The 15958-nt window shown below is 37.7% G+C and overlaps 1 protein-coding gene across 5 annotated transcripts in view; it reads right to left on the bottom strand.

Annotated features, from left to right (window-relative positions):
• Positions 1-993: 993 nt before the first annotated feature.
• ARHGEF7 (Rho guanine nucleotide exchange factor 7) overlaps positions 994-15958 on the bottom strand; it is a 116951-nt gene continuing 101986 nt past the window's right edge. For all 5 annotated transcript variants that reach the window (XM_054272277.1, XM_054272276.1, XM_054272275.1 and 2 more), the window contains 3 exons: positions 8100-8199; positions 7410-7464; positions 994-4257 (listed from right to left, as the gene is read on the bottom strand). In XM_054272277.1, coding sequence (XP_054128252.1) covers positions 4135-4257; positions 7410-7464; positions 8100-8199 — 278 coding nt within the window. In that variant the 3' untranslated portion in view covers positions 994-4134. The remainder of the gene's footprint in view (positions 4258-7409; positions 7465-8099; positions 8200-15958) is intronic.

Below are 15958 nucleotides of genomic sequence, written 5' to 3' on the forward strand. Positions count from 1 at the left end.
CCAGCTGTGGAGAAGAACAACACTGGGGCAGGGAAAAGCATGAAGGGGGAGCAGGAAGGAGGAATGGTTATAGACAGACAAAAACTCCCATTCCCACCCTCCTGCACTGCTTGGTGGGAGGAGAGGGGAAGACAGGGGGAACAGAAATGGAAGAGTCAAGTTCAGCCTAAGTGGGGTAAGGGAAAGGTGGCTTAGTTTTTTTGTTTGTGAACAATAGGAAATCAGTGGTTTTTATCTCAATGCACAAGCTTTTCCATCTTATTCTTTCTCCCATCTCCTGCTGAGGGAGAGGTGTAAGAGTGGCTGTGTGAGGGTCTGGCAGCCAGCAATGGTCAACCCACCTCAATAAAAAGCATTCAAAAAGAAAAATCTCCAAAACACTTCAGGTAACAAGGAAATGACCATTTCAAATTGTGTAAAATATTCATCTTTACAGCGATGAACCCAGAGAAAAGTTGCAAAGTGAGACTTCTGAGAATAATTATAAACTGCTACAAATAAAGTCCTCTGTTCCAAGTATTTCTCCTTGCTGAACTAAGCTGGAATAAACCTATCATTTCACACACCCAAGATATTACTAATCCCTTCAAATGCTTTGTCCAAAGACTAAAACCATCTTTTCAAACAAATGGCTCCCTGCACTTCCCTCAACCCATCTCACCATCTGGCATAAAGCCACACTGATGATTCTGCTGCCATAAAAATCACCCCACTCCTCCCACTTCAGGCAGCACCAACCACAAAAAAATATCTATGGCACACACATCACAAATTTCTGTCTATTCAGATAAATCATGGATGTAGACATTTTTTACTCAATTGATGCAGTTTCTACTGTTTCCTGCTTTATTTCCTTTCACTATTTTCTGTCTTTGATCTCCTCCATTTCTTACATTACCTGAGCAGGTCAGGTTGCCAAATAAAGTGAACATTTCTCAATGTAAGATAGTTAAGATCCTCCTCCTCACCCCTCTAAACAACCCTTGCTTTGTGTTTTTTTTTTTTTTTTTCTCCAGGCATCAATTTACTATTATAATAGACCATGAAAAAGCTCTTTCAAGATAGTATAGCAGCTACTAAATTGGAGAGGTGCTTACTTATATGAATGGCAAAAAAAATAAAGCAATTTCCCTTTATCTCATAGCCCACATATTAGATGAAACATAACACTTCATAGGGTAGGGGAAAAATTCATGGTTTAATTACAATGCAGCATAAAAGCTTTAGTAGTGGATACCAGGATATTATTGTGACATCTAAACTAGAGTTCTTCACAGACACTGTAAACAGATACTCTAAATTCCCTAAATGATTTGCATTAAAAAGGTTTATACAAAAGCAGTCAGTTATTCTTTAGGATGTCACGACATGGTGAGACAAACACACATACATCAGTAAGTACAGAGAAATGTTATGCTACATTTTGGACAGTTCAGAACTGAAAGTGCTTCACATCTATAGGATAAGAAATGGCTTCATCTCCTCATCCCTAAATGATGAGAGCAAACAAACAACCCTTTAATAGGTTAAATAAACAGTGCCCCATTTATCCATGCTTATGTAAAGTTTCCAACAATTCAGAAGGTCCATGGTGACATTTACAATCTATATACACTGTAACAAATTGTCAATGAAAACAAGTTCAGGTACTTCTTGGTTCCCAAAAGTTGGAAGCTGCTCTCTGCACTAGAGACAAAAGCTACCTACAACATTCTGTCAGATTTCTTTACTGCCTCCTTTTTGTGTGTGTTTGTGTAAAAATTAGTCCTCTCAATCCACCTTGAATAAAATCAGTCCCTAAGTCCTGGTCATATTTAACAACTGCTTCATCCCAGTGTTTAAGGCATGTTCATTAGATGTCAGTGTAGGGGTACTGTCAGGAATTATAATATCACAGGTACTAAGAGTCAGCAGATTTACACAGCAACATCACTCTTTACAATATAATGCAAAACAAATTGTTATGATGGAAATTGTTCCTGAGTTAAAATTTGCTAAATACTGCTAAGCTTAATGTTTTCCTTTTATACTTCTTCCTCTGGAATGTCCTTTCATATCTGCTCAATTGAAAATTAAAAATCACTCTGAAAATACTCTGGATGTCAAAGTGAAAATGTTAGCAAAATTCTAATTGTATTGACTTTACCATGTCTAAATTTGGCCATGATAGTATGCATTTGCAGGGGTTAGTATCACTTAGCTTTTAGCAAGGATATTTTCTAAATGTGAAGATAAAATGTCAGTCCACAATTTTGTGCAAATATCAAGGGAAGATTTGGGTAACAATAATTTACAAATTTCAAGTTCTGTGAAGATATAATACTGGTAATGTAGATATTTTTCATTTTCTCCTCCTTTAGAATGAAAGGAAAACATTTTTAAATTGCAGGAACACAAGACACCTACAAATATATTCAGCTTCCTAAAAGAGACAATTTGTCTATTCAGGTTATGAAGCATTCATTCCCACAGAATTGTTTCTCAAGTATGTAATCATTGACAGAATTTCCTATTTAAAAAAGCCGTTCTTGACTGAAAAAAGTGGGTAGCTTTAAAAGTAGATTTTTCATTAGATTCAAAATGTGCATTACAAGTCTCACAACCTAAATCATCCTGGCTCCCACTCACTAAAGTTTGTACAAACATTTGCTGAAGTCTGAGCATTACATTTAGCAGGAGTTAAAAGAGCAGTAGAAAATCAGAATGACAAAAGGTGTGACTCAAGTCTGTGCTATACCTGCACTTCTGACTCAACTGAACACAAACCCCTTTAGAAAGCTGCACTGTCTGGAGTCAAATCCAAAGTTTGATGAAATCCATGAAAATAATGAGCTTTTATGGGATTAGTATTTTAAGTGCTTCATCTGAAGCTCACCATTTGCAGTGATGTATCATCCATCTCCTATCTTAAATACAAGAAACTGCAGTGATTGCACCTATCAGACTAGGGAATTAATGTTCCTTTATGTATTTTAAAATCTGTCAGCAGTGCAAATTATGAGTTACAGTACGATTAAAAAAATCTTCCACATTTCTTTCCATTTAAATCCCAGTAGGACAAAAATCAGCAACAACATGCAAAGAAAAAAGGGTGGGAAAGGAATGACTGCTTCCACAGTATGGGAACTCCAAAAATTATATAGTGGTATAGAAACAAAGCTCTGAATGAAGTTTGGCCTAGCCCATGTGTCTTTTGCACAAAGGTTAGCTAAAACTTAATTACTGTGACAATAAAATATAAATAGCAACAATTTATTCACATAATTCTGGATTAGATTGATTTTTTCCTTTAAGAAACTGTATGATCCGTTATCAGCCAGCTGTATGTTTAAGCACAACAATAGAAAATGTAGTACATAAACACCTAAAAATCACAGTCATAAAAAGCAGGCAAGTACATCAGTCTTTTGGTGGCCAAAGCACAATAGATTAGTCTGCCAAACAAGTGTATGTGAATGTCAATTGTGGGCATTAGATTTGTTAAAAATTGTTTCTACTGTCAATAAACAATTTCCTGTATTTTAATACTGTCCTTAAGGAACTGTAAACTGTTTAAAGTAACAGGTAACAGTAAAGGTTTTAAATATAGTGGTAAATAGGAAAATCAGGGGTTTAAATTTGCATGTGTGGTGAGTGGGTAATTTGGAACTAATTCATAATTATCCACAAAGAACTCTGACCTTTCTTAGGTAAGACAGTACTGCCATCATTTCTAACACTTGTGACCATTATGATAACACAAGAAAAAACCCCAACATATCAGCCCTGATACATCAATCACATATGCATTCTAAATTACAGCTATTTACATGAAAAATATATATTTAATTAAAAAGCCACTGAAAAACATGGACTTTTAGTCAGGTGCCGCACTTTATGCAAAATGAGGTAATTTGGATGCAAACAAATTAAGTGTAGTAGAGTTCAGGATCCACAGTCTCCATGCTTAAAGTACAGATTGCTGCAGTAAATGGCTTGACTCTTTCTGTATGTTCAGAGCAAGAAATCACTAGATCCAGTTAAATCCTGTTTTATAGTGCTCTTGATGCAACACTGACTAATGTCAGAAGGCTTCCCAGCTCAGTTCTACAACTGGTCTTTCAATAGAAAGAAGAAGGGGAAAAGAAAAAGTGGTTATAAGTTGGTTTCATCCCAAGATGGATCATTCATATTCTTTAAAACTTTTCTAACAAGCTTCTCCAAGTCCTTGCGAGCTCTTTGTTCCTCTTCTAATGATTTCTTCATCTTTTTGTTATCCTGTGTAACAGAGACAGAGATATTACTGGTTGGTTTTGGGGGCTTTTAACAGATCTGACTACACATACACTGTCATTTACAAACTCTGAAGGCTTTTCCCAATAAAACTGATATTAGCTGTACAAAAGCAAAGCTTCTATTAACTTTACAAGTTACACACAGTTATTTCACACAACGCAACAAAAGCTCCCAAATGGAAACTGAGCTACTTCCTATTTGTACTTGGAGGGCCTTTACACGGCAAGTTCTAGTAACAGATGGCCACTAATCACGAATTCTTCTGCTCAAATCTGATCAATGAGGAGTAGAATATATTTGTTGCTAATGGAGAAGGGAAATGGAGCAGTAAGCAGACTAAATATCCCCTGTAAGAACCTCCTGTGATTTTAACTGGTTTCAGTCTCCAAAGAGCTTAAAACTTAATGCAAATCAACTTGCTTCATTAGGAATGTAAATAGTTGAAAGCAGTATCCCGAAAACCAATACGTTCTCTGAAAAGTGTTTTGTGACTAGATTTTAAACTAGACTGATGACTTCCAGAAGTCTAAGAGAAGTCTGAATTTCAAGGAACACCATCTCTCCACATGTATATTAACAAGTGAGTTCTCACTGTTTAGTGTCATGAGGCAATATTGAAATAAATGAACAACAGGACCATAAGGATGACAGGGATCAATCTACAGGAACGCTCACATTGTTTAATCCTGTATAGGTCAAGGTGATGCTGGGAATAGTAGGAAAGCAACCAGAAGATAAAATAACATTGAAATAAGGCCCCAAGATAAGTCTAATGGTGTTTAACAAACACAGGCCTTCAATCCAAGGGTCCAACTGGACTCCCTTTATCTGTCCTTTACAGACATTTTAGAAAAAGGATGAGATCATAAAACCATAGAATGAGTTGAGTTGGAAGGGACTCATCAAGATCATTAAGTTCATCTCCTGACCTTGCACAGGACACCCCAACAATCACACCATGTGCCTGAAAGCATTGTCCAAATGCTTCCTGAATTCAGACAGGCTTGGTGCTGTGACCTGGGCCTGGGGGCCTGGAGAGCCTGTTCCAGTACCCAACTACCCCCCTGGTGAAAAATCTTTTCCTAATATCCAACCTGAACCTCCTCTGGCTCAGTTTCATGCTGTTTCCTCAAGTCCTGACACTGGTCACCAGAGGAGATTGGTACCTGCTCTTCTTCTTCCCCTCACAAGGAACTTGTAGACCACAATAAGGCCTCCTCTCAGCCTCCTCCAGGCTGAACAGACCAAGGGACCTCAGGCCATATGGCTTCCCCTCAAGGCCCTTCACAATCCTCATGGCCCTCCTTTGGACATTCTAACAATTCAATGTCTTTCTTTTATCATGGCACCCAAAACTGCCCCCCAGCACTCGAGGTGAGGCCACCCCAGCTCAGAGCAGAGGGGACAATCCCCTCCCTTGCCCAGCTGGCCATGCTGTGCCTGATGCTCCCAGGACAGGAATGTCCCTCCTGGCTGTCAGGGCGCTGCTGGCTCACGTTCAGCTTGCCAATGACCAGGACCCCTAGGTCTCTTTCCATGGCACTGCTCTGCAGCTTCTTCCTCTCTAGTCTCTACACACAACAATGGTGTGTCGCCTCATTAACTGCATTCCCTCCTCAAGTCTGTTAAGAAACTTCATTATTGGGAAAGTTCATTATTTTATGTAGGAACAGATTTAAGTTAAGTCTGACAATTCAGGACCAGCTCAAGTGCATTGCCTGTGGAACAGCAGCTATGAATAACTGATGGAAGCTGCCCTAGGAAGGATCCCACTTTGCAGTCTGGTGTCTACACCAGCCAGGACACCATGTACTCCCAGACAGCCTTTATCCAAAAAGCCCTTGCCAGCTCAGAGATTATTTCTGCCCCTTCTTTGGTTGGCAGCATCAGAGCAGTGGACCAATAAATGCTTTCAAGAAGAGATTCCTGAATTCCTGATATGTTAGAAAATTAAATCAGGCTTTAATATGTTTTAGCTTGGAAGATCTAAGATTCTTAAGAACATCTATTTGGAAAGGCACCAGAAAAGAGAGCTTTTGCATGAAGCTCAGGAGAAGGTGACTTTTTATTTAAGGGTCATGGAGCTGTGCAGAGCTTCAGTGAGGCTGCACATTTATTCTTTGTACAAAAGCAGGAGGCCAGCAGGACTATTAGTGGGCTCTTATTATTGCTTTTATTATATGAATTGTATATTTTAAAAGACTGCCAAATTCAGCTCTAACCTGGGATACTCATTCTTTATATGCTGAACCCAGCAAATCTAAGTATGCAACACATCAACTGTCCTATTTCAAGGAACATGCATGACATCCTTAGAAATACTAGGCATGGTTACAGATGGCAAAAAAAAAAAAAAAAATCACATTTATAGTCCCAAACCTGAAGAAATTTGAACACAAATCCTATTTACATTAACACAAGAAATTTTATCCAACTTCTGGTGTCAGAGTGGTAAGCAAATTCACACCTTGCATAGTGAGGAAAATCCAATGCTTCTTTTCACCTATACATTAAGCCAAGTCTACATGCAGCACCATTAACAATCTATGCCCTGATAAAGTGATATTTTTATTTAATCATGGTGGATATTTAGAACAAGTGACAAAAAAAGCACCCAGAGCTATTGTGAAGCTCTCATTAAAAAAAAAAACCAACATGTGATAGGCACTGGAAAAGACTCTTGTCTCTAGAAATGAGCAGTTTTAAGAACTGATCCATAGAGGTGTTCAGGTAACTTTAGGACTGTATAATTTTAGAACTATAAATATCTGCTTCTATTTAGGCCTTTATTAGTGTTCTCGAGCAACTGATTTCTCAGCCTCTGTAATCTTACTTTGCTGGTGATACAGCACAAATGAATTTACTTAACACCTTGACCATTTCAGAAACTGCAACATCCAAAACCAGCTCAGTAATTCACTTCAGAGAAGCAATCCTCAACGCTGTTCTCAAAAGACTGATAACAACAACAGGGAGTGCTTTTTTGGCAAATAATATTTTACTTTTAAAAGAAAATCTAGTCCAAAATTCAAGCTCATGACTGTCAAAGTGAACTTGCAAGCCATATTTAGTTTTATAACAAGCCTTCCATCTTTTCTTTCTCCATGTTGCTATAAATGTAGCAAGTTACCAACCTGTCTTAACTCCTGTACTTCATCCTTTAATGCATATACTGTGTCAACAAGGCTTCTAAAATGAAAAAAAGAAGATAATCTGTAACAACAGTTTTCAGAAATACACATCTAAATCTATTATTAGACAAAACTGTTTAATGAAATGCAATTAAATAAAAAACACCCCACACCTAATAGCTAATTTCAGACCTGTGTTAAACAAAAAAAACCAAAAACCTGTCTGTAATCCTTATTTATATTCAGTAAGGCAAGGACTTGTTACCAGCTTTTGTGACAAGAAACACCTCTCAAGCATTTATGGATCTCTGCTGGTTTCTGTATTAAAGCTTTCTAGAACAGAAGTTTAGTTTCACTTCCAACATACACTTTACCAAGAAAGTTGAATGACACCACAGGCTAACTAGAAGGATGACACCAATTTAATACTGAAATCTGACAGCACTCGGAAAAACTATTTGTAAGTGAAGCACATCACTTCTTGGCATGGGTGGAATAGCTTGCACAGCATATACAAAGAACCAGACATTTAAATGAAGGCCAGCTGCACTGAGAGGACTGGCAGCATACTCCAAACAGCTCTATTCCAACTGCAAACACACCACACACACCCTGCTATAATGGGAGACACGAGGAGGAGGAAGAGTTGAAAGTTTACTACTTTAATTCATCATTCATTAAACATTTTCTTACTTCTCTTCTATAACAGTCTGACCATTACTTTTAGTTTCTTCTACAATAATTTTTTCTTCTTCTGGAAGCAGGACTTGAGGAGCTGATTCTTTACGGGAACCTGTTATAAAAATAAATTACAAAGTGAGCAACTCACAAATATCCCTGGGGCATTTTAAAGATTATTCTTTCATTCACCGCATGATACACCCCCATGACCAAGGTATACCACTTTCCATTTCCGCCTTCCCTCTACACATGAGTTACTGGAATATTTTTTACTTTTGAAACCACAGCCTTACAACAACAAAAGGTTGTGTGACACCCCTACCCCACTGGAGACATAATTCCCAAGTCACTGACGGGGATGTTCAAGGAACAGTGCACTATTCAATCATCAGTAAAAGCTGTGCAAATTCCCCACTGCAGACTGAGAAAGACATAGCTGTGTTTAAATAACAGCTTTAAGTGTCAAGGACAGATTCTGATCTCACACTGGTACAAATCCAAGACATATTTCTGCTCTAAACCCACTACTCCGTCAGTAAGGAGCAGAAAAGTGGTATCAAATGACACAGCAATTAAAGAAAAATAAGTAAAAACCCTTTTCCCCAAAACACTGTAAGCATCCCACTTTATGTGTGCACACATATACATGCAAATACTCTTACAGAGACCCTTTTAGTCCTACAATACATTCCTACCAAATGACACACACTCTTTGTATTTAATAGGTGGTTTAAAAAGCACTTCATGGTTTGATGATAAAAACTCAAAACATTCCAACATCTTCAGAATTTTTTCCACATATTACAATTTATAACATCAAGACAAAACATATAGATTATAAAAATGTAGTTCTGACTAGAAAAGCTTCAACTCAGAAATGTGCATCCACCCATGATTCTATAAACATTATTCAATTGGGCTGCAACAAATTACAAAGGATTTTTTTTAAGAAAGTCTGTAAATAAATTGGTATCTAAGCATTTGTTCAGAATTCAAACACTGCAGATAAAGCACTGAACTCCTTACATTTTTTAATTAAGACATTGGTTTTAACAAACAAGGTACACCTGTCACAAATTCACTGTAGTGAACTTCCATTAACCAGGAATTTCTCAAGTCTCATACAGTTGAAACTGATAACTTGGTACTACAGAGCACTTGCCTGCCCAGAGAAATCAGTTGCTGAACAGCTGCTTTGTGCTAGCAGCACTTTTCTTTTAAGGTTCATGGTAAAATACAAAATATAAACAAATAAGCAAAAATGTTAAATAAACCACAATCACTGCAAAATATTAACTTCCCAAACAGCTGCAGTCTTGAGTTCTGAACAGTGAGCTCATAGGGATCCCATCTTAGCTGTACATGTTTAGCTATTTAAATTATTTTAACAAACAATGACAAATGTCTTTAATGCAGAAAAAAGTTTCCTTAAGCTTACAGTAAAGATCTAATGTATCAGTATGTGATTGTCAAAATTATATAGACTAAAGAGAACAGCAGATTTGAGAAAGAATCTTGTCCTCAAAAGCTGTAAATTCTTCTTACGGGGCGAAGAAATCTTTTAAGGGTTAATACATTTCCACTTATTTTCCAGGAGGAACAACCTATAAAACAAACACATCCAAATTCTGCAGGGAGCTCAAGGACACTTCCCTCTGTGTGCTGTCAGTCTCTGTAAAAAGCTCTCTTATGTTTATTTCAGTTAATTGCATACTGCTCTGCTTTATTAGCCTGGCAGCTAACACAGAACTGAATTAAATGTTGTATTAGGAATTAGTTGGCAGCAGCTGCTACCAGATCACTGCATTTTGGGTCTCTGTACTGATGTGGAGCACACCTCAGCCCAGCACAGGCCAAGGGGACACTGACCAAGGGGAGAGAACTGGCACAGGTTTCTCACCCGTGACTCCTATCACCCAAATGGAGCACACGTTTTTTCCCTTTGTACAGAGCTGCATCCAGCTGCCAGCCTGGGCAGGGCAATGGTTCCTTGCAAAGCACAAATAGCAGGGAGGAGACAGCTTGACAACAAATGTGCCAGCTGTTCAGTTATACACACACATGCATGTGAAGCAGATGTTACAGCAGCACATCCTGATGGAAGTGCAGCAGAGCACAGCACACAACACTGCACAGACACACAAAGCACTTCACCAACATTATTATACACAAGGAGACCTCAGGCTACACAAACACACCCAATGGAACACTGCTGCTGCCAACACTGACCTTCCTGTGCCACAGGACACACTGTGGAACACAAGTTCCACGCTTGCCTTCACTGCTCCAATACCCTTGGTCATACAAACCCTTATTTGTATGTCAGAACTCTTGCTGCTCTTATGGCTGATACTTTTGTAAAAACCCCCACACTTTCTCTCCTTGATCATGGTTTGGTTTTTGTGAGCTTTGGAGGGTTTTTCTTTATTGTAGATTTTTTTCCTAAACCCCACAAGCACATGCTGAGTATCAAAGGTACAAACACACAACACATCAATCCTGCCACAAAGGACCCGGTCATCAAATGAGTACATGCACAGTAACATCAGACATGAGGTGTCAAGTTCTAAAGGCAAAAAAAAGCTATTTCTGAATAATGCTTTTCTGCATCATTTATGCCAGGAGCTATCTTTGTTTTTTTTTTTTTTGGAAGTAACTTCAATCTGGAAGTAACTTCAAGCAGAGTCATCACTGGCACTCAGCAATATCCCCTAAATTCCACCTTGTACCATCATGAAGTTCTTTAGGCCTACCCCCTGTGCAACCATTTCCCTCTGGAAAAGCTACAGCTTTAGGACATGAAGAGAGGGTTGTGTTACAGTACAGTGGGCACTTCCCACTGAATTAATACTGACAGGACAGTCTGGGAAGTTCGTACAGCTCAGAAAATCCTGAACACCTTTGAGACATACTCCACATTTTCATGAAATAGGGTGGAAGAATCAAGTTACTTTAGTTTGCCATATCTGCTATTCCTCAATTCTAAGCACCCAAGTTTGACACTGTATTTTATTACAAGACACTATTCCAAGTCAAAAAGGCCAAATGACTGTATTTAAATTGACCTCAACTGCCCAATTCACCTGGAGAGAACATAACCACAAGTTACTAGTCAGTTAGTTTGTAGGGGTTTTTCACGTGGGGATTTGTTGTTGTTTTGTATTAGTTTGGGTTTGGGGGTTGGTTTGTTTAATTTTTTGGTTTTTTTAAAGATGGACACCCTGCACCCCAAGCTACACAAAACAGGGTTTCATTTAATTTGAGGGTTTTTTTTGGAGGGGGTGGGTATTGAAGGAAGTAAGGTAGATGGGAGGAGAAACTATGTTTGACAAACCCAAACCATTATTTCAAGATTAGCAAGCAAATATCAAAGCCAAGTAAGTTGCCATAACTTCTCAATAGGGAACTCTTAAAACCAGGGTCTTGGAAGAATGACCCCACTGTTCAGAAGTCTGTTGAGTAATTAAAGCAAACAACTGACCACTACAGTCATGAGTTAATTAAGTTTCAATAAATTAAATTCCATGACAAAACCTAAAGCTATCTATTCAATATCAATACTTCTCAGCACTAGAGTGGAGAATAAAGAACTACAATGCTTTTTGACAAAACCATACCCTCAATTACAGGTTTAGCAAATTTAGCCTCCAGAGTAAAGCCAGCAACAACACAGCCCACCTGACAATCAGAGCAGGGCTACAGGCCTTGGCAATACCCCCTACATAATGTGGTAGAACACCTGCAATACAGGAATAGGCCTGTGAGGAACAGCCCCCTGCTTTTGGTTTTCAGGGTCCCCTTTCCAGCTAAATCAATCAGTCTAAAACAAGCAAGCAGTTCTGAGCATTTCTATAAATAAGGAAAGCTGGAACCTGTTTGGCTATTTCCATGGCTGAAAGACTTCATAACAAAAGTTCAGTTTACACCTGCCTAAAACAGGTAGAGTGTTACTGGAGTATGGTCTTAACACCGAACCAGGAAGAGACTACAGAGGTTCAGGCTTCTGTGGAGACAGAAGCATACTCTTTGCTCCACGTTATTAATCAAAACAGACTTTCAATTTGTCTAGATTCAGGGTTTCTAATTAGAACAGGAGGATTTTCTTTCAGTTTTGCCTGTGTGTAATTTGAAAAGTGCCTAAAGATTGGTGGATTAGGTTCTGTACTCAAAACTGTTTAGAAAATTAAAAACATACAGAGCCTTGTTCAGCCTGTAGTCACAGAGGTTCTCACTGATGTCTGTTTGCAATCCTAACTCACAGCCTCAGCCTTTCATTCACTCTCCCCCAAAAAGAGCATGACATCTTACAAAATGGTTGACACAGAGTCAACCGCCCTGCCATGGGCAGAGACACCTTCCCCTAGACCAGGCTGCCCAAAGCCCCATCCAAACAGGCCTGAGCACTCCCAGGGATGGGGCATTCACAATTTCCCTGGGCACCATGCAATTTTTATACGGCACCATCCTGGCTCCTGGCAGAAGCCAGGCTTCAGAGAGAGCTGTAAACAGCCTGGTCCTTTGTTTTGAATCATTTAGCAGACAAATATGAAGGCAGTTTAGAATTTTGGCAGAAGGGAAGTAAGAAAAGAGGGATGAAATTCAGAAACCTTTCTGCTTTAACTGGATATTAAATCTCTGCCTATGTCCATGTCTGTCAGGAAACATTTAAGCAAAGAGAAAAATGGAGGTGGTTATTCACATTATCTGCTAAAGCAGCTAATTTCAGGGCATCAGTTAAAAGACAGCTCTCCCCAGTCAACCAAGAACAGCTTCCTCCAGCTGGTGAAAGGGAGGAGAAGGCTCATAGAAGACTATGAAAGGCTCATAGAAGACTATGAGTATCCTAATTTAAGGTATGGAAGTGAGATGAGTGGGCATGGTGGTAATTTCAAGAAGTGCACAGCATTATCTGAGGCCATGAGCAAAGGCTCTGTTGCACACCTTTTAAGTACTGCTGTTTTCTTCACTTCTTCATACCTTTACTGTGATTAGGAGAGGTAAGTAGGGGAACAAGGCAGGGATAAAGGTCAAAAGTTTGAAACAGTACTTATTTATATACAATTCTGTTTTTCACCAACTCCACTAAGCTAAGAAGCTCTCAGAAATTAAATTTACTTGAGTTTCAATGATAGGAGTGTGACTTGCCACTGAAAACAAGTTTGTGCATACACAGCTGTTTAGATCTACCATTAACACTGGCATGTACAGATATGTACATTTCCTAGTGAAGCAAATGTTAGACAAAAAATTACTTGTCATTTTTAAATATTCAGTGTGTCACTGCATTTGCTATATTAAATACGTTAAAGCAGATGAGCAGACTTGCCAAATTAACCTTCTCTTTCTTAATAAATTTTTCATGAGGTCCTAATACAAACAATTCTAAAAATGCTCCTCCCTAGACTCTGCATGCGTTGGGATTTAAAAATTGGAAAAATCTGTGCTACAGATCTGCCAAAATCAAAAGGGTATCCTTTACTCTCTTTGTAAAGAAAACACAAATCAGAGGCCAAATATCAGCTAAACTTTAGTTCACCGTATAACATACACCATAGTTTTCAAATTCTTGGGAATTATAAAAAAGGTTTGGGCATGAAGTTGTTTTGTCTTTTTTAACTAATAGAGATCACAAACAGGAATAAAACCCCACATGACTCAGATGACTGATTCAGGCAATTTACAGCAATATGCTTAGATGAGTATAATGGAAACAATCAAGGTGGACCAAAGTACAACTTCATATGTAAGCGTTACTCATGTAAGAACAGAATGGTTTGAGAAGACAGGTACACCATCTGAAGACATGGGAGATCCCTGAGACAACATTTGCAAAGAGCATCTCCACTAAACTGCCTGTATTTCACTAACCAATGCAAAAACTTCTAAGCCCATGGCTGCAGGACTAGAGCTGCTACAATCACAGCAAAACAAAGTTATGACCTTTTAATAGAGAGGGGCGGTTATTAAATTTGTTCTGATGTAAACATTTTATATATAATATATGTAAACATATATTAGCTTACTGATTTGTTTAAATTCACTTATATGTATGCAACTTTTAAGCAGAAACACTACAAATAACTCTTGCTTTTAAAATAAAAATGTCATCATATTAAATCATGAAAACACATAAAAATGTTGTCATATTAAATCATGAAACCACATTATATACACCCTTAGTATATTAATAACATTTCTTTCTGGCAATAGGACCTGCAGAAGTAGATTTTAGATTGTTCCAACAATTCAGTCCATGCTTCTACTGAGAATATACCAACAAAAAAGACCCCACAAAAAAAACCAACAACAAAAAAACCACACACCAAAAAAAACCAACCAACCAACAAAAAAAAAAAAAAAAAACAACAAAAAAACCCCACAAAAACAAACAAAAAAACTAAAAGGACCAAAATAAACTCAATTTAACAGGAGAGGAAGGCAATAGAAAAACAATCTATAGATGGCAATGTCTCTGAAATTATTTTTACAAAAAAGGGGATATAGAAGAATACATACTTCCCATTACACTGAATTTCCTGTAGATGCGAACTACATTAAACAAAGATTACACACTTATGTCAAAAAAGGTTTCGCACGTCAGCATTTGATTCCTCTGGGAAGAAGAGAGGAAGAGAAAGCAGGCATAGGGAGAAGAGGATGTGTTAAGTTACAAGTTCTGATGTCCTTTCCCCCTGTGTAATAATTAAATATTAAAGTCACAGTCTAGCAAATGCAAAATTTATTTCAACTGTACATAACAGATGTCCTTTTCATATAAAACAAAACACTTAATTGATATATGCAACCACAAACAATATGCATTACTGTACAGTACAATGAAACATTCAGATATACATCCATTTTGCATTTTCCAAAGGCAGTCACCTACTAAAGATGGCTTCTCCCATTCACAAATGAAGTGCACAATATATATTACTCTTTCTATGTTTTACGTCACTATATACACATTACTGTGTTTTGGCAAGATTATGCAAAACACCCAATCAATACTGGCTGGCTTCAGCTTATGATAAGTACTAATTGATATGGGAACACTGCATAAGCCATGAGAAGAGGGCCTGACAATGGCTTGAACCTACCTTCCAATTCAGGTTCTCCATCCTTCCAGTGTATTTGTAACTGTACACATACAATTTACAGAATTGCATAAACATAAGGTACTGTTATTACCATGACTAAAGTTCCACAAAAATAGAAACACTGCACCTTTGGACTGAATACCATCATTTCCACATTTATCCTTTTTTTGTTTCAAACATTTTGAATTAATACTCCTGATCAGTTCACAATAGTTTACAGCCTGTAACATTGAAGATGTAGAATGGTTTTAAATGTGCTGTGATGTTAATATGAGAATACACAATATGAGAGATCCTAATTATGATAGTACCTAATGACATAAATGCTACAATAATTAAAGGTGGTAAACTGTCAAAGCTTTGGTGCATAAAAAGTCAAAATCTTCAGATCTGGATAACAAAACTTTCTGTGTGATAAGGTAAGTTCAAGTGCAACAACTGTATTACAAACTCATATTTACACTACATAACATGAAACAGACATAAAAGAATTATCATTTATCCAGTGCAGAAAACATTATTCAACTATAACACCACATCATAAGAAACAGGGCAAAAAACAATCTGTACTTTGCATATATGTTAAAAAAAACAAAACAAAAAAACTGATTGAAAAGAAGAAAGGAGTGAAGTGGGTTACAAATGTGCTGTGAAATGATATGGAGCAAATATACTTATCTCATTTCTCTAAGCAAGACTCCTCCATTTGCAAAAGGTTCAACATACAGTTCCTGGTCATTAGATTAATATATGACCAGCAGTAAAATGCAC

Source organism: Melozone crissalis, unplaced genomic scaffold (assembly GCF_028551555.1).
Source record: "Melozone crissalis strain CALT ecotype California unplaced genomic scaffold, PUWL_Pcris_2 ptg000013l_1, whole genome shotgun sequence".
NCBI lineage: Eukaryota > Metazoa > Chordata > Aves > Passeriformes > Passerellidae > Melozone > Melozone crissalis.